The sequence below is a fragment of the Microcebus murinus genome, chromosome 1 (assembly GCF_040939455.1).
Source record: "Microcebus murinus isolate Inina chromosome 1, M.murinus_Inina_mat1.0, whole genome shotgun sequence".
Lineage (NCBI taxonomy): Eukaryota > Metazoa > Chordata > Mammalia > Primates > Cheirogaleidae > Microcebus > Microcebus murinus.
The window spans coordinates 125,544,146-125,567,222 of NC_134104.1; the positions used below are offsets into that span (position 1 = coordinate 125,544,146).

Below are 23,077 nucleotides of genomic sequence, written 5' to 3' on the forward strand. Positions count from 1 at the left end.
ATATAGGATAATTATAATGTTGTGTAAATCACAGACACTAATAACAGCAATTAACATTTACTTTGTGGGTGGGTAGTAAATTTCAAATACTGTTTTATGTGCTCTGGATTTATAATAATTTATTTTACCCTCATAATAACCATATAAAGCAGGTAGTTATTTTCTCATTTTATAAATGAAAAAACTGAGGCATAAGGTCACTTAGCTGAAAGATCTAGGACTCACATTCAGGCAATCCGATTCCAGAGCCAGTGTTCTTAACCACTATGGTACACTGCCTTGGTAAAGTAGACTCTTCAATCAGTAAGGGCAAATTAAAACATTGTGTCCCTAAACGAAAATGCGGGTTGCAAGCAGGTAAAAGGTTTTAAGTCTTAGGAGTGATGTAATAACTAGTGGAAGTCAGAAGGCTTGGGATCTAAGTTATACATAAGCAATATACATGCTTAGAAAAATAAAATTCTTAAACAGTTTCTTTACCAACTGTATTTGTTTGTCCATTTTCTGCAGCCATCATAAGAGGCGTTTTCCCAGAAGAGTCCACAGAATTGACTTGAGCATTATGGCTGAGCAGCAGCTGTAAACACTCTACATGGTCTGTGAAGGCGGCTGCATGAAGAGGACTTCTGTGATACAGAGAAATTGAAACACATGACTAAACCTGAATGTTATGTATATTGCAAAAAAACTTATTCTTTAATTTATGACAAGCAATTTTTAAGGGTTTACATATTAGGCTATAAAAACACTGGATACAAATAAGCTTAATGGAGCGTACTAATTTCTGCCATAGAAATTTGTACTTTCAATAACGTATAGGCCTTAAACTACTCATAAAATTGCTAAGATAAACATTACATTTTTAAAGAGAAATCTGAAGAAAATTAATCCTGATCCAAGTACTGCCACCTATGATAACTGCTGGACTCTCTTCTAGCCTTTATTCCTATTTAGAAAACTGTTAACTTTGTTAAACAATGATCTTTGGGTAACAAATATAACTTCTTAAAAAAGGGTGAAATCCTTCAAAAATAGTTTTCAAAACTATAAATTAATAGAAAAGCATTTTATATAATGTAAAAAATAAGATTTTAGAACAATTTATACCTGCAAACACAAAAATCAACTTTCAATTCATAATGGGTAAGTAGTTAAAATTTTTTCCTGATTAAAGTAAAACTATTTCCTACATAGCTGGATTCCTACCTTCCTTTTGAATCTGTGGCATTCACAATGCTGGCACCTAATGTATCAATTAACATCTCAGCAGCACCTTCGTTGTCATTTATCCTGTGTAAGGTAACAAAGTGATCATTCTCACAGCAATGGTTTATTTTTATTAAAAACTCAAACCAAATCTTATTTTGGATTTACTTACACGGCACAATGCAACGGACTAAAAGCATTTCCTTCAGTTTTCTGGAAAACTTCCTGTTCTAAAAGAAGTTCTACACATGTCTCATGACCTAAATAAGTAAATAAAAACCAGCTATTAACATTTAAAAAAGATATTAGCAAAAATTGCAAATATATATGTGTTTAAAGGGAAAAAGTATAAGTCCCTGCCCCTATCCTATCTCCCAGGTCCACTCTCTAGACTGTAACCACTCACTGGTAACTTAGTATTAAATAGTTTCAGAAAACTTCTAGGCATATACAAGTGCACCCATACAAACATACAGTTGGCCCTCCAAATCTGTGGGTTCCGCATCCATGGATTCAACTAATGGCAGACACAAAATATTCGGGGGAAAAAAATGGATGGTTGTATCTGTACAGATTTTTTTTTCCTTGCCATTATTCCCTAATCAATAGGGTTTAACAACTATTTACATAGTATTTACATTGTATTAGGAATTATACATCATCTAGAGATGATTTGAAGTATACCAGAGGATATGTGTAGGCTATATGCAAAATACTATACCATTTTATATAAGGGACTTGAGCATCTGTGGGTTTTGGTATCTATAGGAGTTTGTGAAATCAATCCCCCATGGATAACAAGGAATGACTGTTCTTTCTTCTTCTTCTTCTCTCTCTGTTGCCTGGGCTAGAGTGCCATGGCGTCAGCCTAGCTCACAGCAACCTCAAACTTCTGGGCTCAAGCGATCCTCCTGTCTCAGCCTCCCGAGTAGCTGGGACTACAAGCATGTGCCACCACACTCAGCTAATTTTCTTCTATTTTCAGTTGCATGACTGATTTTTTTCTGTCTTTTTAGTAGAGATGGGGTCTTGCTCTTGCTGGTCTTGAACTGCTGACCTCAAGCAATCCTCCTGCCTTGGCCTCCCAGAGTGCTAGGATTATAGACCTGAGCCAAGGGAGCCTAGCCTGTACTTTCTTTTTTTATGCAAATGGCATGTTTGGTTTTACAGCTTGCCTTTTATTTTCCTAAGTACAAAATGAGGTTTATTCAGGAAAGGACAGGATTATAGAGCAACAGCAAGGTATAGGTTTATATAGCAAGAGCAAGAGACATTAGCCACAGATGACAAATGCACCCCATGTCATAACAAAAAGGATGCAACTTGCTTTTTACTGAATTGTTATCTATTCCTTCCATAAGAGCATATATAGAAATCTTATTCTTTAATGTTCCAAGGAGTTTCACATTATCAGTATATGATAAATAATTTTTAGGTATTGCTACTTGCCAGTTTATTTTATTTATTTTCTTTTTTTTGGTAGAGATAGGGTCTCACTATATTGGCCCAGGCTAGTCTCTAACTTCTGGCCTCAAGTGATCCTCCCACCTCCACCTCTTTCTTTTTTTTTTCCTTTTGAGACAGAGTCTCCTTTGTTGCCCAGGCTAGAGTGAGTGCCATGGCGTCAGCCTAGATCACAGCAACCTCAGACTCCTGGGCTCAAGCAATCCTCCTGCCTCAGCCTCCCAGGTGGCTGGGACTATAGGCATGCGCCACCATGCCCAGCTGATTTTTTCTCTATATATTAGTTGGCCAATTAATTTCTTTCTATTTATAGTAGAGATAGGGTCTCACTTTCACTCTGGCTGGTTTCGAACTCCTGATCTTGAGCAATCCGCCTGCCTTGGCCTCCCAGAGTGCTAGGATTACAGGCATGAGCCACCATGCCCAGCCCCACCTCCACCTCTTAAAGTGCTGGGATAATAGGAATAAGCCACCACCTCTAGCCTAATTATCCTAACATTCTCAAACAACAGCTCAACTTCAACTTTATTCCATAATTGTTTTTACCAGAAAAATAATGGCAAAATCTGGAGATATTTTTGCTTATCACAACTGAGGATAGGGATGTGCTACTGGCATCCAGTGGGTAGAAGCTAGTGATGCTTTTAAACATCTTGCAATACACAGGGCAGTCCCTCATAACAATTATCTGGCCCAAAATGTCAATAGTGCTGAAGTTGAGAAATTCTGCTTTAATTCTATCTTTCTAAATGTTAACTTATTATTAAGAAATAGCAAGGGAAAGTCATCCAGTATTGATTTAAGAGCCTCCCATTCTCCTGGCATGTGGGTTCTTAAGGTATGGCCTGGAGAATCCTGGGGTGATATTGAAAAGGCATAAATATAGCTGTGGATATATAAGAATCGAACCATTCTATTAAACTAGCCATTAAAGAGCATTTACTACTCTTCTCACTTTAAAAAAGTTCTAGAAAATAAGTTATTTTTCACAAAAATGTTATTTTAACATAATAGATTTATTATTTTTAAAGAAATAAATATTTTTAAATTTTAAACAGTTCCAATTTCTAATAGAGTCAATATTAATAGCTATAACCTACAGATCCTGAGACCAAAGAGTTTGAGAACCACTATCTGAGTAGAGTCAGACTGAGAAAAAAGGGAACTTTCAGGCTCCTGGTTACCTGCAGAAATCATTGCTGGGTGATATCAAGCAGACACTCTCATCACTTTGTATCACAGTTTATGAAATATAGAACTGATCCATCCTCCTTTTGATGTTTTGGAAGGCTATTCTGAAGATGTTTAGAGCTTCATAAAAATTAATAAATTTTTAAAAGGAATAAGGTAAGTACTCAATTTCTGTAAGTAATGACCATATAAACTAAAATTTTAAACTTCAGCCTGTTTTTTTCCCTAAAACTTGGGTATCACTTCAGTTTAATTTTGGTAGAAAGGTTGTTTTCTGTTCTTTTGGAGTGCTTCCAATCTTCTTTCCAGCTGTACAATAATTGCTACTAGTCAAAGTAAAACCATTTTATATATTCTACTTTCAGAATACCAAATTATAAAACAGGCTTACGGCTATAAATATGGCATTAATTTTAGGCTGTCTGTATAGTCTCTTATTGCATATAGCCAACACACATTTAATTCCTTATAGCTCAATTCAGAATCACAATTTTGCTACAGTCTGAAAATTAGACACATCTGTTATGATCTTTAAATAGTAACCAGGCACATAGTTCATGCAAAATTCTGTGTCTTGTACAAAATGCCTTAGAGAGTCTAAATTTAGCAGGAATAGAGTAGGAACTCACTTCAGGGAAACAGTGTTCTACATATAGACCTGTTAAGAAATGTTATAATACAGAGCAGTTCTCTAAAGGACAGTTATAGCAGTATATTTACAACTAAATGCTCTACCTGACAAAAAAAAACTTCACTGTGTGATTTTTCCAATGGTTAATTCTCACTGATATATTTAAAAAAGCAAGCAGGGTAAGTCTTTGCTTCAAAATAGTTTTATCTCACTGACTTTACATAAACAAAAATCACACATCTGTGGATGTTTTTCTACTATATTAGATATTTTGGGTTTTCCTTATACTTGTAAAATGTTAAGTCACAGTATAAAAACATCAAATATTAATAGCAAAATACAGCATCTTTTTTGACTTAGCACTGTTTGGCCACTTCACTACACTCATTAAAAATCAGGTTTTAAGCTCACACCTGTAATCCTAGCACTCTGGGAGGCTGAGGCGGGAGGATCGCTCAAGGTCAGGAGTTCAAGACCAGCCTGAGCAAGAGTGAGATGCCCGTCTCTACTAAAAATAGAAAGAAATTAGCTGGACAACTAAACAACTAAAAATATATAGAAAAAATTAGCCGGGCATGGTGGTGTACACCCATAGTCCCAGTTACTGGGGAGGCTGAGGCAGTAGGATTGCTTGAGCCCAAGAGTCTGAGGTTGCTGTAGGCTAGGCTGACGCCGCCAAGGCACTCTAGCTCAGGCAACAGAGCAAGATTCTGACTCAAAAAAAACCCCAAAAAACCCAAACAAACCAGGCAGAGCCAGAAAGATTGCTTGAGGCCAGGAGTTTGAGACCAGCCTGGTCAACATAGCATGACCAGTTCTACAAAAACAAAAACCAAAACCAAACCAAACCAAACCAAACCAAACCAAACCAAACCAACCAACCAACCAACCAACCAACCAACCAACCAACCAACCAACCGGTTTAATAAGTTGAAATGGGAAAAAGAGAAGTCAAATTCCAAAGGTTTTATACTTTTCAAAATTGGTTAAGGATCTGAGGTAGTAAAAGGGAAACTAAGTAAACTAAACTTTTTGAATTAGCAATAGCTGTAACTAGTCAAGATTTTTGTAATACCATCAGTACTCAATTGAAGGATGACCAAATGTAATCACGGAACCATCTTCAAGAAAAGCCCAAAACTTTCTCACAACAAAAGAATGGAACTCTCAACTCTGGCATAAGGATTAATGTGAAAATCAAAATAGTATATCTCAGAAATACTTGTGAAAACATTTAATTGTAATTCTGTAAGATTCAGATTTCTTCTTTCACCATAACTCAACAACATTATTTGTCAGAATGGCTTCCAGTGAAAAGAACCATGAAGTGGCATCCTACAGAAAGAAAACCTCAACTCTCTGGTAAAAGCAGTTAGATGGTTGTAGAACAGACACTTACTATACTTATCTATTTTAGCAAATAGATATTTATATAAAGATACAGTTTATATTTTCTCTACATTTTGAGAGAAAGTTGTTAGAACTGTGGACTACAGCTTTGTAGATATGCTGTCATAACTTAACATTTATCTCAAAGCTACAGAGAAATTCAAAAGAAATTTTAAAAACCTCTCATTTCTCTGCTAAAGAAAGCCTTGACCTCAAACTTTGACAGGAATGATGCTTGCACTATATGTAATACACCTGAGTGTTTCCAAAAATGATAAAATCTCTGGTCCTACAAAAGGAAAATAGTATCTCAACATGCTTCACAATTTTATGTTTTTTTTTTAGGTTGTTACACATTTTTTATTATTATAAATAATCCTATTAGAAACATTTCTGAAAATCAGCACTTCCCTTTTAAAAATATTTCCTAAGTACTGTTTCTTCAAAGTGGAGTCACAAGATCATAAGGTATTATTACTTTTAAGATTCTGGCATATTGTTGGTTCGTGGTTTTAGAGAAGGAAAATGACGTGTCTGAGAGTGCGTGTAGTGGACGCCAACCTGGAAGGGAGGAGAAAGACAGTGACAGTGATGGAGCCAGCCTGCAGGTAGAGGAGGCTGCTGTCATCCAGCTTCATGTAGGTGCAACGTGAGAGTGCTTCCTGTTTCCTGCCTTCTGCCCAAAGTGACACATGTGTGTGAAATGGCTAAAAATGAGCCTGGATTAGAGCCACGGGTTCCTGACGGTTCCCTGCTTCTGCGATGGGTTCTCTCTAGTCTGTCCTCAGCCAGACTGGTCTTGTGTAAAACATAAGCTTTGTCATCTCCACTCCTGTTCAAAACTCAGCAATGGCCATCCATTTCTCTTGGAGTAAAATTCAAAGTCTTTCCATTATTTAAATTTTAATTTGTGACATTCTGTAAGCTAAACTCCATTTTAACATCTATTCCTTAAAAAGAGCTTTATGTTTTCCTGAATGATCTTTTGTGAGTCTGTAAAAGGGATTACTGTGAGTGTGAGTCTCTAGGAAGCCAAAAGTAAGTCTGTTCTAACCATGTAGCAAAGTTAACCAATTAAAGTTCCTAATTCTAAGATCTGCCAGGGTTTTATTCCTTTAAAACATGGAGCATATATGTTACGGGTGATGTAAGAATCTTATCTTGTGATATACTCAGAATAAACATACAGAGATTTCAGTTTAGAATGTGATGCATTTCATTGTTTCTCCTACCTTGGTCATTTTTTCCTAATACAAGTGTATTTAGAAAGTAAAAACAATCAAAATATAAGCATACTATATAAAAGCAGTGGAAATATTGCAAAAACTTCTTAAAAGTGCAAAATATTTGCTGAAATAAAGGTCTAAGAAAAACTTCAAAAACATTTCATGACTTATCTCAAAACACCTTTGACAACTATTCAGCTTTAGCATGACAACAGGAGTGAGCTATAACTATATAGTGGATTGTTCCTAAGCTTCCTACAAATCTTAAACTTTAAGTTTGCCTTATAAATATGTCATTCTCATTAATCTCATAATGTATTATAGTTAGTTGTCTCTACCCAGCACATAATAGGCATTTAATACAGGTTTTTATCTGTATACTTAACCATTGTAGCAAGCCCAGTGAAGTGCTGTATATCCATGATTGTCTGCTATGGCTGGATTTGCATCCATGGATGCTGCTGACTGCAAAAGGGCTCCAAGAACACCAATATGTCCACAGGCAGCTGACAAATGTATAGGTGTCCGGCCCCTGCTATCTCGAAGTAAGCACTTAGCACCATGTTGAAGTAATGCATCTACACATTCTTCATGGCCAGTAACTGCCTGAAAGAATAATTTACATCTAGTCAAATATATTATGTTAAACACTACATGCCAACTTTAGCTAATTTAAAAAATTACAAGTCCATAATCCCCATACCCTTCTATCAATTAAGGCCATTTATCATTTTCTGAATAATTCTGTATTTTTATTGGAAGTGGTTTAAAAATTCAGTTAGTGGGGAGGAGTATATTCACACCGAACGGGTACAGGGCATACTGTCTGGGGGATGGGCATGCTTGTACCTCTGACTAGGGTGGTGCAAAGGCAATATATGTAACCTAAACATTTGTACCCCTGTAATATCTTGAAATTAAAAAAACTCAGTTAAAGCAACAACTTTGTCAAAACACAAGTTGTACAAAAAAACAGGAAGAGAGAAACTTGTAATTCAATGAAAATAATATTTCAAAGGTAAAAAAGATAAAAATGTATTAAGAATAGGTAAGATAATGGGAAAAAGTCAAACTGACATTAATTCTACTCAAGGTTTTAGAGTTTTAAAATTTTGTTCTAACATTGTTCTCTGGATTAAGTTGTACTGTGATTGTTCAAAATTAGCATTTAAAAACTAAGATACTTCAAGTTTGAGGTACTGGAAAAAAATAAAAAATAAAAACTAAGATACTAAAGGAAATAGTAAAGATTACTTGATAAAATATTTAATGGAGAAAAATAAACATAACCTAGGTTCAGTTCTAGGTTATATGAGGTGATAAAAGCTTTTTGAAAGGAAATGAGAATATTTTTGCTTACCCCTCTATGCAGTGCTGTCCTTCCCCATTTATCTTTGGCATCTACATTTGCTCCTTTGTTTAGCAGTGAGTAAACACAGTCTGTGTGCCCGTTAAGAACAGACAGCATCAGAGGCGTTCTGAGAAACAACAGTAATAGGTTTAGTGCTATGACTTAATACTATATTCTATGGTTTTCCAAATATACCTTTTGTGACATTAATTTAATGGACACTTAAATTAAAAAACTATGTTTGATGTTACTCAGTTACATACTATGAAAGACTTACTAAAATAGGAGCAAAAGTATGAAGATTAACAATCATCCCCCAAATAATTTAAAAATTATTGAAACTTACTGTCCATTTCCATCTTGAATATCTACTGCATTCTGTGGTTCTGCATTTCCTATTAATAGCCGTAAGCATTCTGAATGACCATTTGTGGCTGTAAAGCAGAATTTAAAAATTTCAGTAATTATGTATAATGATAAAATAGAAAATGTCTACCTGAGAGCATATCTTCTAGAATTTAATTTTGGGAAAGTTTCACTGAATTCAGTATGCAAGAATGAAAACTATAGGTACAAAGAAGGTTTCTATTGCCTTTGGCTATTAAAGCTGAATTGATATAAATTCTTCATGGCAAATCATGGAATGCAGGCTGGCTACCCAGCACCCATCCTTAATCATCTGCCTTAATAGAATGCTCATTTTATTTAATTCTCAGGCAATGTGGTCAGGAAGAGTGGCTTGCCTTTAGCCAAGGGATGATATGATTAGACCAAGTCAATCATAACCACTCCATTCTCCTCTGACAGTGATCAGTTTTGAGGTAAGCACATGTTTGAGACCTGACCACTGAGAGGCTCAGTAATCTAGAAGGCTTCTAGGAAATCTTTTTATCCCTGATAATGAACTCCTATGCTTTTTCTTTACTGATTTTAGGCATGATATTATAAAGTAGCAGCAACCATTTGTGACATGAATACAAAGGCAAGAGAATAGAGAATCTGGTCCAGAGCTCTGGCACCACTGCAGAATCAACCAACCCTGGAACTGTATCTATCTTTGGACATTTTATGTGAGACACTAAACACCGGTCACTTAAACCACTTTCCAAGTACTCTGTTACTTAGGGCTGAAAGAATTTCAAATGATATGTATATAGTAGAAGAAAAAGGATACATCTAAAGAATACATTTGTAAGTCCAAATGCATAAAATGGGCAATGGTACAGAAGTAGCTCAAAGAAAACAGAAAAATTTTAAAATAAGTTAAATCCTCTGCAAAATTCAGGTCCTACTCATATATAATGAAGTTTGAAGTTTAAAGAAACATATAAGAAAAATATATTTTGCACATAATGATGAAGAAAGCAATGTCTATCACTACTGCTCCTAAGTAAAAGATGACAAAACTGGTGAAAGCAAGTTAGATACTGTATATTCTATTAATATAATTCTTTTGTTTGAGACAGGGTTTCACTTTGTCACCAGGCTTGAGTGCAATAGTGTAATCATAGCTCACTGTAACCTCAAACTTCTGGGCACAAGGGATCTAACCATCTCAGCCTTTTGAGTAGCTGGGACTACAGGAACACACCACTATGCTCGGATTTTTCTTTTCTTTTTCTGAAGAGACAGGGTCTCATTCTGTTGCCCACGCTGGTCTAGGACTCCTGGTTTCATGTGATCCTCCTAAAGCTCTGGGATTATAGGTATAAGCCACTGTGCCTGGTCTCTGCAGCACTTTCTGATAGCTATATTACTATAAATTATAATAGTTATTAATTATGACTTGTGGCTCAAAATCACTACCCCTCCCACCCTAGCCCAATCTGTATGCTGCACACTGCCAGCATCTCTTATAAGACTTGGGGATGGTTCAAGGAGATCCTATTTGGCACATCATTTTAAAAATCAGTTCATTTACACAGTGCACAGTAGCTACTGGTAAGTATTTGTGTCCTGTAAGTTCGACACCAAACACCAAGCTTAGTATCACCATGGGCATGCTAACGTTAACCTCTAAAAAAAAAAATATCTCGGTGTTCTTTCTATGACTTATGAATAATAAGATGTTCCCTAGTAGACTTCCAAATCTGAAAGGCAGCCATATAACCAAGGCTTGCATTTATTGAAAAGGTAGGTGCTAACAGTATCCTGGCTCTCTTTTTGCAGGTAGGACTTATGCTGGACTATATGGCATCAGCCAGCTACTGCTGTAGTGTCTTAGCTCAATGTTTACCTATTAAGAGTATAACTACTCCATGAAAGCTTTAAATTAGCTCTGCCTATAATTTATTGCAATATAATTCTTATCTATATATATATTTGTATTTATATTTTATTTTTAAATTTTTCTAGACACAGGGTCTCATTATGTTACCCAGGCTGGACTCGAACTCCTGGGCTCAAGTGATCCTTACATCTCAGCCTTCCAAGTAGCTGGGACTTACTTGGAAGTTAACTTTGCAGACTGATATATAACTTAACTCTTTTTCAGACTATGATAATAGAAAGTGATAGCATTTTAACCTTTTGATCAAAGCATGTAGTGTGTGTGTGTATCTCCATCATTAAAATATTTATCTCCGAACCCTGCTTGATTGTTCTGAAAGGCTGCTCTGGGAGCAACAGTGAGTGTGTTTAATAAATAGTCCTCTACAATGCAAGCTTCCCAAAAAAACTAGAAATAGAATCCAACATGTATATTCATATGCATTCTTAAGGTCACTCTATAAAAACAGACTAAGTGAACTGAATCTAATCACATAAACACAGCCTATTGGGGATAAGAAAAATACTTGGCTAAGATTTTTTTAATTATACCAGTCTTGGTTATTGAAAATGAATATTACCTTGTAGTAATTCCTGTCTGTAGATACTTGTGAATCTGCATCTACTAGTGATATACAGCTGGTACCAAGCCATTTCAATGACTTGGTTATAGATCTTTGCATTTATAACATATCTGCTACAACATCAAATCACAACATTGAGTAGTTCTTGCATAAAATAGGGGTTCTATAAATCTGTCTGAATAAATGTTTAATGTAGTACACTGGTAAAATAAGTCAAAATGTTTATAAATTGTTAAAGAATTTCAGAAATTAGACTATTACATAAATCTAATTTCTAAAACAGATAATGATTTTTTAAGTGATTACAGTCTTGGTGTTGATTTCCCCCAATACAATCATTCAACCATTTAAAGTCAAAAATTTTAAGATAATTCCTAGCAATATTATATACTAGAAATAGAAAAAGAGAAGAATATTAGATGGTGGCAAATAAATCAAGCACAGTATTTGGCATACCTGCTGCATGTATAGGTGTTCTCTTCAAAATGTAATCTTTTACTAAAATTGAGGCTCCCTGATTAATGAGTACATCCACACATTCAACATGGCCCTTAAATGCTGCAAGATCTAAGGGTGTTCTTCCACTACTATTTCTCACATCAAGATCTAACAAAGACTGTACCAACACTTCCAATGCTTGATGGTGACCATGATAGGCCTAAAATTAAATAAAAATATAAATTAAAAAATATATATAGACTGACTTTCCAAATACTGTTTAAACTGTAAATAAGCAAACTTAACTTCACATTATTTTATTTGAGATAATTCAAAACTTCTGTATTCAGAATTCAGAAAGTTAATTATAGACTTTTCTAACAATAAACATAGTAGGCTACAATGTCAGGGAACAGGTATTCTGCAAATAATAAAAGTCCAAATGACAGGTAATCTTTTTATGAGTATATAATGCCTGGTTCATGGTAGAAAATTCAATGGATGTGTGACATGAATTCATTTAAAACTGTGATTCTAAGTCTATGATACCAAAGCCCGCCTTTTCAATCACCGTTCAGTGCTCTACATTAACTCCAGAGACAGCCAGCAACTTGAGTTGAGTTGGTGCTTGAATCTTCTGATTTCTCAAATTAAAGGACTACCCCTATCTCATAATGTGCTATTGCTAAAAAATAAGCATTTCTTTTAGCAAAGAAATACTTAACTGAGCCGTTTGAATATCTACCATATACCAGGCATTTTCCTGACTGTATAAAAGAGTAAGGTTTAAAATTTGTCAGACTGAAGCCCTCTTCTTTACCCAGTCTGATAAAGGGGCTTTCCAGTTAATTCATTTCAAATCCAACATGTCAACTGAGCATACATTATTTACACTGGACTGGATGCTGAGCAGGACATGAAGCAATAATAAGCTTCAAAGGACTGTAAAGCCATTTCTTATGGAAAATACCAGTAAGAGATAAAGTTGCTCTGGGCCTTACCGATCTCTTTGATGCTTCTGTGGTAGAAGGCTTGACTACCACAAGCTTGACTACCTTAAAGATTAAAGTGACTGTTGATTACAGAATTCTATGGTTCTCAGACCACATTTAACTTTGCTCCTCAATACCAGGTCAATGAAATTATGCTATTAAAAGAATGAACTCTGAGGAACCCCACAGTATATGTAGATGATTGTATAAAAAGGAGAGAAAATAAGGATGACAAGGAGCCATGATGATTAGCCACAGGACTCTTCCTCTTATAATGTCCTTGTATAGGACCGAGAGAAGCAGCCTGTATGTCTGGAAACCAGACATGAATAAAGACCAGTTTCCTCGAGTCTCTGGCCAGTATGTTTTCATTGCACTGAGCTATTCTGAATGGGGAGCATTTCGAATGAAAAACTACTTCAAGTAACTTCTGAAAACCTCCTAGAGACAGATACATAATGAAAAAGTGGTGGTATAATCACATTCCACTGAGCCTAATTACAAAATTTCCATTTCAGCTTAAAAACACTATTCAATACACCCTTATTCACAGCAGCACTTATTTGCAATAGCCAAGAGATGGAAGCAACTCAAGTGTCAAATGCCAGATGAATGGATAAACAAAATGTGGCATTTCCTTAACAATGAAATATTATTTAGCCTTAAAAATGAAGGAAATTCTGCCACATGCTACAAGATAGATGAACCTTAAGGACATTATGCTAGGTGAAATAAGCCAGTCACAAAAAAAGAAATACTGTATGATTCTACTTAAATGAGGTACCTAGATTAGTCAAATTCACTGGAACAGAAAGTAGACTGGTAGTTGCCAGGGGCTAAAGGGAGGAGAAAATAGAGAATTGTTGGTTTATTGGGTACAAAGTCCCAGTTTTGCAAGATGAACAGATTTTGGAGATTAGTTGTATGATAATGTGAATATATTTAATTCTATTGAACTGTACACTTAGAAATGGTTAAGAAGGCAAATTTTGTGATTTTTTTTTTTAACACCACATGAAAAAAATCTGACCAAAAAAAAAAGTAATTGTGGGAGAGGAAAAAACCTCTAATCAATGTAGAGTGCACTGTTAATGTTTACAGGCACAAAAAGAGAAACTTGCCAAACTGAGGGGGGGGGAGCCCACAAATGTGAAATTTCTAAAGAAACATCATTAAGCTAATAAGAGAGTCCTACAGACTGCAAGACTTTTGGGAGCCTTTAACATGCTATTTGTTGAATCTCCATGAGGGGTAAATAGTCTAGCACCTTGTAAGTGCTTAAGAAATAACAGTGCTTTTATTATGGTCAGAATGATGATGACCATGCAAGAATGCCTAGTCATCTGCTCAGACTTCACTTCTTGCCACCAATAGCTAAAAAAGGCTATTTTCTCCATGCTGTCTTTGCCTTTTCAAACTTCTTACTATGCAAGTCTAGGACAGGTGACGGTGTTTCCAAGGACGCAAAAGGCAAGGAAGCCGGAAGCTTCAAGAATGCCTTCTTCATTATTTAAACATGATAAGAAGTACTAGTGGGGAGAAAGGGACAGAAAGAACAGAAAATCCAATATATGTGCATCAGTGTTAGAACATATGCAAGGAGAATATTAAGATAAAAAATAATAGTACATGTGAAAAGAAATTATTAAATGGATCACTGAACTTGTAGTGATCTACATTAAATGTAGAACCACTCTTCTACATTAAATAAACATTTTACTATTTTAAAATGAGACATCTCACAAACAGCTAGTGACAGTACCCTAGTCTCTTGATTCTCAAGGTCCCCTTTGCCCTCTCCAACTGTAATATGCTTTGTTTCAAAAATAAATTCTTTCAATATAGAAGGAGCTAGATTGAGCTCTACTTGAAATTTCCTATGGGAATTCATTCCCTTTAAAGAATTGTCACACTCTTCCCTAACTTCTTCACTTAATGACTGACACTGAGATGACAAATTCAGAGGAATCCCAAGGACCAAAGACAACTGTTTACACAAATACACACACACACACACAACCCCAAAACCAGAAACCAGTACATTAAGAATTCTCTGAATTAAAAAAGTTCTTACACACATGCTTACATACTTGCTAAAAGAAAAAAAAAAAAGAAAAAGAAAAAGAAGAAAAGATTATATGATTTAAAAAAGAAAAAAAAAAGTTCTTAAAGTTTGAACTGTATGATAACAATTACACCACAGACCAAAAGACCAAAATACATGGTATTAGTTTGAGTCAATACAAATAAGTATTAGATATTTTGAGTAAACTAGCCATCAAGCTGCTATTTAGGTAGTACTCACAGCCAAATGTAAAGGGCTTATTGTTGCTCTATTATCTGAATCATTCAGCATATCTGTCCCCGAGGTCTCCATTAACTAAAAAAGAAGAGGCATTTTAAATGTCACAAAGATATACTTCAGCAATTTTTTCCCCCTGCCTCCCAGTTCAAATCCATTTACAGTATAAATTGGTAACTCAGCAAACTCATAAAACAGGATCATCACCAAAGTGTGGTAAAGACTACTGACTAAGAGCTTTGAAGAAGTGCTATCAACTAAGTTTGGGGGAAATGCTATTAAACTATTGCCAAGTAGACACCTTCCCTCCCTCTGCATTTATGATTTCTGTCACTATCTTTGCTCCTATAGATATGTAAAAACAGCTTTGGCTCTAATGAGAACAAAGTGATAAATATAATATTCTAACTGGCAGAGGAGAAATTGATTAATACTCACAACATCTAAAGGAGTTTCACTTGCAATCTGAAATAAAGATTAAAAAAATGAAAATATTAGTTTAGAAAGTATTCATATATGTTAAGTCTCTACTTAACATTGGGCTTTGTTAACTTCTATTCAAAACCTGTGCTTCCTTTGCACAAAATTCCTAAGCAATTTTACATTACAAAAGACCACAAATCTACATACATAGGTCTAAAATTTTAGCCTGAAAATCCACAATAACCTACGAGAATGTTATTTTTGCAGTGGGATTCTAAGTGCGATATTAAATATGTCAACCTTCTTTTTCTTTTATATCCATTCTTCTTGAATTTGATTTCCCCTTTAAGGGGTGCAAAGTTTAATATAATTTATAAGGTAAGTCTAAATAAAAGTACCTTTAACCTAAAGCACTGGTTACACACGTGAGTAGTTTTTAACTTGTCCCTTACTTTCCTTCTGGTTTGGCAAAGTGGGGTGAACCGTATGCATATTCCAAAAAGAGACCACAGTTGAAATAAAAACTTCCTTTGCAGAAGTAGAGTCTTCCTTCTTAGAAGGGACTGTGAATAAACGGGCCTTTCAAACTTCCCTAAACATAAGGGGGAGTCCTTCCTCTCATAGGGACTTTTATTTCTCACATAAGACACAGTTATAATTCTTTAGAAATTCATGTAAATATTTATTTAAAAGGGCAGGAGAAGTAAATGCTATAGACACAGACATGGGTTAATAATTAGTCCTCTCCAGAGATCTACTTTTATCTTTTCTTTTTTGAAAAAGAAAAGGGAGTAAGAGATATCTTACTAAGGCAAGTATGAATTTTAGAGGTATACAGATTCTGAACATGTTAAAGAGCCAAATAAAATTTGTTTCTTGATACATTTATTTTCATTTTTGTTACATTATTAAACTAGAAACTCACACTAGTCCTTCCACATGAATTCAGTAATCTTACCAGCTGAAGACACAGACGGTGACCATAAGCAGCTGAATAATGAACTGCATTGTATCCCTGCTTATCGCGAATCCCTGGATTTGCATCGTTTCTTAGTAAGTATTCCAGGCACCTATATACAGTAACAACATAATACAAATTCTACATCCTGTATTTTAACCAATGATAAAAAGAGACTGAAATTAAAACTTGTGATAGTTTTTCTTATACTTAAATAATGTAAAAATTATAAATATATTTATACTGTAATAATCTATCATTAAATGACATTAAAGTATCATAAAAATACAAATGAAATGTTCATAAAAGAATCTTGATTCAAAGTGGATACCTCTAAAGTCTGTAGAAGGCTTTAGTATACTTCAAGGCTCTTCTTTACATAGTCACTATCTATGGCACCACCTATTCCATTCAAACAATGTTTGATAGGATTTAAACTCCTAGTGGTGGTGATCATACAATGTTGGTAACATTGCTGCTTATCTATCTAGAACACAGAATGAGTATAATTTCTCATCAGGAAGCTCAAGAAAGGATGGCAAAAAACCCCCCAAGAAACCAAGGTCAGAATTCAATAACCAAATAAGACTGAAAGGTGTATAAACAGAATAAAAGTGGTATGAAGGTGAGAACAGCCTTTCCATAAGAGACACTTCATTTCTGTACTGTTAATATTAAAATAATTTAAAAAAATACTACAAGGCTCACAGTTTGTTATAATTTTAATACATTTTATTACCATAGCAAAAAAAGAGATAAGACTTGCCTCTAGAGTTAGTTTGCTACCAGTGACCTTGGGCAAATCATTTCCCCTTTATAGTGAAATGGCCTCTGTTAGGTTGGGGTGGGAAAATCAACTTAATAATCTAAAGTCTATTCATGTTCAAATTCCAAGTCTATAGTTACCCATTGATAATTTTTCTAGTATTTCAATATGTCTACCAAAATAATTAGTTACACTATCAGGGGAAAAAATTCTACAATGAAATACTCCTTGTTAAAAATTTAAGTTTCTGGCCGGGCGCTGTGGCTCACGCCTGTAATCCTAGCTCTTGGGAGGCCGAGGCGGGCGGATTGCTCAAGGTCAGGAGTTCAAAACCAGCCTGAGCAAGAGCGAGACCCCGTCTCTACTATAAATAGAAAGAAATTAATTGGCCAACTGATATATATATATATATATATATATATATATAAAATTAGCCGGGCATAGTGGCGCATGCCTGTAGTCCCAGCTACTCGGGAGGCTGAGGCAGAAGGATCACTCGAGCCCAGGAGTTTGAGGTTGCTGTGAGCTAGGCTGACGCCACGGCACTCACTCTAGCCTGGACAACAAAGTGAGACTCTGTCTCAAAAAAAAAAAAAAAAAAAAATTTAAGTTTCTAAAATCACACTGAAGTTATATAAAAACAAATGAAAAGGAAATCTAAAGCAATATAACTGATCTTTTAGTAACTGTCTCATATACATATGAGGGCCATTCTTTCAATGCTAACCCTTATTTCTTCAACGCCAAATTGCTTAAAACCTTTTAAATCTCTTAAGAATTACTTTCAGACATTAATATAACATCTTCAATGGTAGCAAATTTTCATCTTTTTAAGCAAGATTTTGATATTTATGAACAGCTGAAATTCTTTGGAGTCAGGCATAATATGTGAGATCATTAAACTGGTTATTGCTATGATAAAAAACAAAGCAAAGCTCAAATCTGGCTCTAAAGTAATAAGACTGGTTTTTTTAGGAGTTTCAAAAACTAGCTCTGAGGGCTGTCAGGAAAAGTTAGTCTTTCAGGCAGTATGTAAGCTCTGTTTATACAGTCTTCTTAGGTTCCCAATTCAGGACAGTGCTCGCTGGGATGCAGAAAAAGCATGCAGCTCTGTAGGGCAGTTTAATTACTTTATAGGCACAAACACTTCACACCACAAGGGCATTAAAAAAACATCTTGCAAGTTCTCTGGATGTTAGTGATAAAACAAAAATGGTTCTCTCTTACTGAGACCTGAGTACAAGACAGATTCTATCAGTGGAACAAACTATTTTAAGATAGCTCACTGATACATGAGTACTGAAGAAAAGATTTATTTAAGGAAAGCAAAACAAGTAGGTAAAGTTCATGTTTACTTTCTAAAGTGGGAGAAGTCCCAACACATTATTTATAGTGATTACTTTCAAGTTTACAGCACTAAATGGTTTAAAAGAATGTAATTGTTATTCCTGCAGTAGTTCTTATCAAATTGTATTATAGAAAGGCATATAACAGGGCTTTAACTCTGATTAAGGCTGTGAGAGACATGAAATGATCTACATACACACACAGAAATACAAGTGTTAGTAGTGGTTACCTTAAGACAGTTGGTGTGAGGAAGATTTCTTCCTTTTTATAATCAGGAAAAACAATTCCCTACCTTCCCCTTCTCTTATATACACTACATATAGGTATGGAGGAGACCCTTACCATCTGGCGTAAAGCAAGCCTCATTTCAAATGGCAAAGAGAATTTTATTTATTAATATTCAATATGTTTAATATGTTTCTAGTGACTGCAACCAGTTATGTGTTTGCTAGATTTTTACATGATGTGAAATAAAGACACTTCAGAGATTTGCTGACCCATGACTGTCTACAGAGAACGAATACAGTCATTAGTAAGTAGAAGATTTAGAGTAGAATGAGCCAGGAAAAATTTCATGTATTTTTCTAATATTTATTGAAATAAATATGAGGATGGTGGGTCATAAGACAGAGAAGAATCATAATTACTGTACGTTTCTCCTAAACAGCAGAATACCAATGTGAGAGTGTTAAAAATTCCAAAGTATAAACAACGGCTTTCCCTGGAGAGATTTAAAGACAGAAACTGTGATGCTGACAGAGGGTTAGTAAAAAAAACATTAAAAAACAAACAAGCAAATGTATAGTATTGAATAATAGTAGTTTGAAGTGACGGAGAATTTGTTTCTTCTTTTAGAAAAATGTTTAACTTTGCTTTGGCAGAAGTAGGAATTAATTATGCCAGATTCTCTTATTACTCAATCTATTCCTGGTAATTAAATCCTTAGACTTTAGAAAAATAAACCAATCCTTTAATGCCACTGAATTTAAGCCTTCAAAACAATTGCTTATTAAAAAGCTACCTCTGGTATCCTAGAATGGCTATTATGACTTATGCTTTCAGAAAGTTCCCAAGAAACAAATCACTGAATCAATAAATGCTGGTATTAGACAGAATCTTGAGAATTCTGATACTTAACATGTTGACAGGAAACAGAGGCTCCAAGGAACACTGCTAGATTCTCTTATGAACAGTTTCATTTAGTTTTCCCTAAAACTCTTACAAGTAGGTTTCATTTTAATTTTACAAATAAACTTTAGCTTAGCAATACTTTGCTCAGGCTCAAACAGGTACAATATGGAGACCCTAAGATTTAATCTGAGTCTTTCTGATCCCAAAGCTCATGTTCTTTCCAGTACATCAGGCTGTTTAGATACTGAGAATTACATGTTTAAATAATAAAAGTCACTAGCCTACTTTCTCAAAACAGTTTATATTATGTAAGAAAACTAGTGATTTAATTCACTTTAGCACTAGTACTTGTCTATAGAAAAAGTAGATTGGCTTAAAATGAAACCACAAAGCCCCAACACTATGGGCTGAACACCGTGTTATTCCTCTTTTTTTAAAAAATAAGAATTCAGGTTTAATGCATTTGTCTAAGGGCAGGAGGACCACAGGGTAATCTGTGTGTGGGAAGGGAGAAAGGATAGGGGTATGGGGACAACCTCTTAGTGGACTTTAGATCATGCTAAGCTATACCCAATAACCAATCTGGAAGTACTGGTAAAGGACTATAGATGGTGATAAAAGCCATTTTAGGTATAACTTATTTTAAGAAAATGTATAAATCAAATCCTGAAATTATGAAATTGATAAATTAGGGATAGTCTACTTATCTAAGTTTAATAAAGTATATTCTGATTTATAGTCTTTAACACAGATTTTCTTTAAATAGCTACTATCCAAAAACATACTTCAAATGACTTCTTCCAAAATCTATCTACACCTAATTTTTCTGATATGTATAGAATTGTAAAGTGTTATATTCCTGCAAATAGAAAGTACATTTTATACCTCGCAGAGTTCTCTCAGTGAGGAAAAAAAAATGTTAAATAGAAATCAATCAATCAATCTCAAAAAGTAACTCGTAAAAAAAAAAAAGAAAGTACATTTTATTTTGCTAGTGCCTTTTAGATTAGTATTTTAGCCACAAATCCAACATAACAGAATGTTACTTATAAAAATGGCGTTGTCTCAGAGTGGGGGAGATAATCAAACAGAAATGGCTTTGAAATTAATTACAGAATGTATAATAAAATAACATTTGTGAATAATACCAATAAATTATGTTTTTTTATTTTGAGGGCAAAAAGTAAATATGAAAAACCAAATTAAGTAATTCTATGTTAAATGTGACTTCCTTGAAGAATATTTTATAACATCTTTTCCCAGAAACCATTATTTATTTTTTCCAATGGTATTTTTACTTTTCACTGACCCAGACACAACGGGAATACCAGGCATGAAAGAGCTTTTTTCTGTCTTCAATGAGTTTATTTTCTTCCAAGAAGAAGCAAAGTATTATAAATGGGTCTAATAGCTTTAGGTAGATACATTACTTATCAAACAGTTTATCCACTACTTATTCTTTTGTTTTCACTCATTCATTCTTGGCCAACATTTATTTACTCTGTCATCTAATTTACTTTTTATGCAATATTTAAGCAATATCTAGTACTTATTATGTGCCAGATTCTGTGAGTTCAATTACTATCTTTTTGATACCAATTTACAAGGATTCCTCGCAAATTTTAACACTCTACCTCTGAAGGATACTTGTATTAGCATCTCTTCTCAATCTTCTGATGACATTGTTTATGCATCTCTCCTTTCTCCCTTTCCCCATGATATATTCAAGGCTGCAACCTCTCAAAGTCAGATGGAAGAAAACATGGAAGTGATATTAAGATGTCCTTTTGGCAGGGAGGACAAGATGGAACCTTTGTCTTTATTCTACCAGATCAGTCAGTAAGGCAGGTTGCTGAGTAGAATAGGTGTAATAACTGTGATTTAGGAATAATTACAAAACCAATTTATTTCCTAAAATGGGGACCCCACACAAAGATAATCAACCAAAAATACAAAAAGGAAAAATAAATTTGTAAGCAAAACAGCCATCCATGTAGAAGATATCAGTTTATAGAAATAATAATCTTTTACTCTCACCCATATGATACTTACTTGCCGTCTGTGTCTGATGTAGCTGCATAATGCAGGGGCGTGCAGCCTCTTTCATCAAGGTCATTCACACTTGCTCCTGATCCCACAAGAGCAAACAGGCACTGGTAATTGCAGTTGGCAGCAGCATAGTGTAGTGGAGATCTTTTGTGTTCAAGGTAGTAGAAGAAAGATAAAAGCCAGGGACAGAACTAGTAAACAAGACCATACGTGACTCTTTTTACTCCACCCAGTTACACATATGTATAGTGAGCCTTAGATTGTCTTCTACCATATACTAAGTGTTGTGGAGGACTAGACATAAAGCTAGAAGGAGAAAGTAAGGTGGCAGAGAACCTTCAAATATATGAAATAAGATAGAAATAGTTAAATTATTTCATGGTCCCCAGGCAGTAGCAATCCCAACCCTTTGAGTGAATTACAAACAACCTTCATATTTTGCTCAGAAACTTGAAAATATTCATTTTAACAAAAATCTCTCTATACTAATAAAAATGTTCCACAGTACAGAGGTAGCTGTCTCTGTTCATGTCTCAGTAGATAAACAGAAGAGAAAAAAAATAGAAGAAATATTTTTAAAAAGCCATTAACCCTGAATTACCTCCAAATCTCTAAACTCAGAATGTTTCAGAAAGCTGTTTGTTATTTGTATATAGAACGCTCAAAGTATTACAAATTGACTAATATAAACTGAATTAAAATATAATCATAAAAACAAATTATGCAAATGTTGCATTTTAAAACCAAATAAGGTGATTTTTGATTTTGTGGATCATTAAGTTCTTTTCATTAGCAGGCTTATGAGAGCAATCTATTCGAAGTAATGATGGGGTCAACCAGTTTTTTTCTTCTATTCGTTTCTGATTTCCTACCATACATAATTCTTTTTACTTCTCTTCTGAACTGGTCCCAATCACATGCACTGACATACATTTATACATTTCTTCCTGATACACCCTTTCTTGTCCTACAGTTTGATATGTATAATCCTCAAACTGTTGACACACATAATTTTGCTTATATTGCCAACTCCATCTTTCAAACTAATTCAAACTGCCTTCAATTCTTTCCTGTATGGTTCTAGCGCACTCCGTGTCAATTCCTATTAAAAGTAACTTAAAGTAGCTCTAAATACTGCTATCACAAATGCTAGTAACAATGAGAACTGAATAGTGAGAGAGCACATTGGCTGAATGACTACAAAGACTGTCATTTCACAGCTGCCTTCTTGCTGTGAAATACTTGGTAGAATGTGTGGATATATGTGTACATGTAAGATTTATATAGAAGAGGAGAAAGAAAAACTAACACATATATATATTTGTAACCTATTTTCTCCCTCTTATAGGCTCTGTAACAAG

At 34.7% G+C, this 23,077-nt stretch overlaps 1 protein-coding gene across 6 annotated transcripts in view; it reads right to left on the minus strand.

Moving 5' to 3' along the window:
* Window positions 1–23,077, minus strand: part of ANKRD28 (ankyrin repeat domain 28) — a 180,690-nt gene that overhangs the window by 10,165 nt on the left and 147,448 nt on the right. For all 6 annotated transcript variants that reach the window (XR_012920527.1, XM_020288906.2, XM_020288917.2 and 3 more), the window contains 11 exons: window positions 21,720–21,860; window positions 16,424–16,535; window positions 15,481–15,507; window positions 15,046–15,120; window positions 11,767–11,968; window positions 8,805–8,892; window positions 8,468–8,585; window positions 7,494–7,713; window positions 1,379–1,466; window positions 1,207–1,290; window positions 481–626 (listed from right to left, as the gene is read on the minus strand). Coding sequence is in view for 5 of the 6 variants with exons in the window: in XM_020288906.2 (XP_020144495.1) it covers window positions 481–626; window positions 1,207–1,290; window positions 1,379–1,466; window positions 7,494–7,713; window positions 8,468–8,585; window positions 8,805–8,892; window positions 11,767–11,968; window positions 15,046–15,120; window positions 15,481–15,507; window positions 16,424–16,535; window positions 21,720–21,860 (1,301 nt within the window). In the remaining variant the exon portion in view is untranslated. The remainder of the gene's footprint in view (window positions 1–480; window positions 627–1,206; window positions 1,291–1,378; window positions 1,467–7,493; window positions 7,714–8,467; window positions 8,586–8,804; window positions 8,893–11,766; window positions 11,969–15,045; window positions 15,121–15,480; window positions 15,508–16,423; window positions 16,536–21,719; window positions 21,861–23,077) is intronic.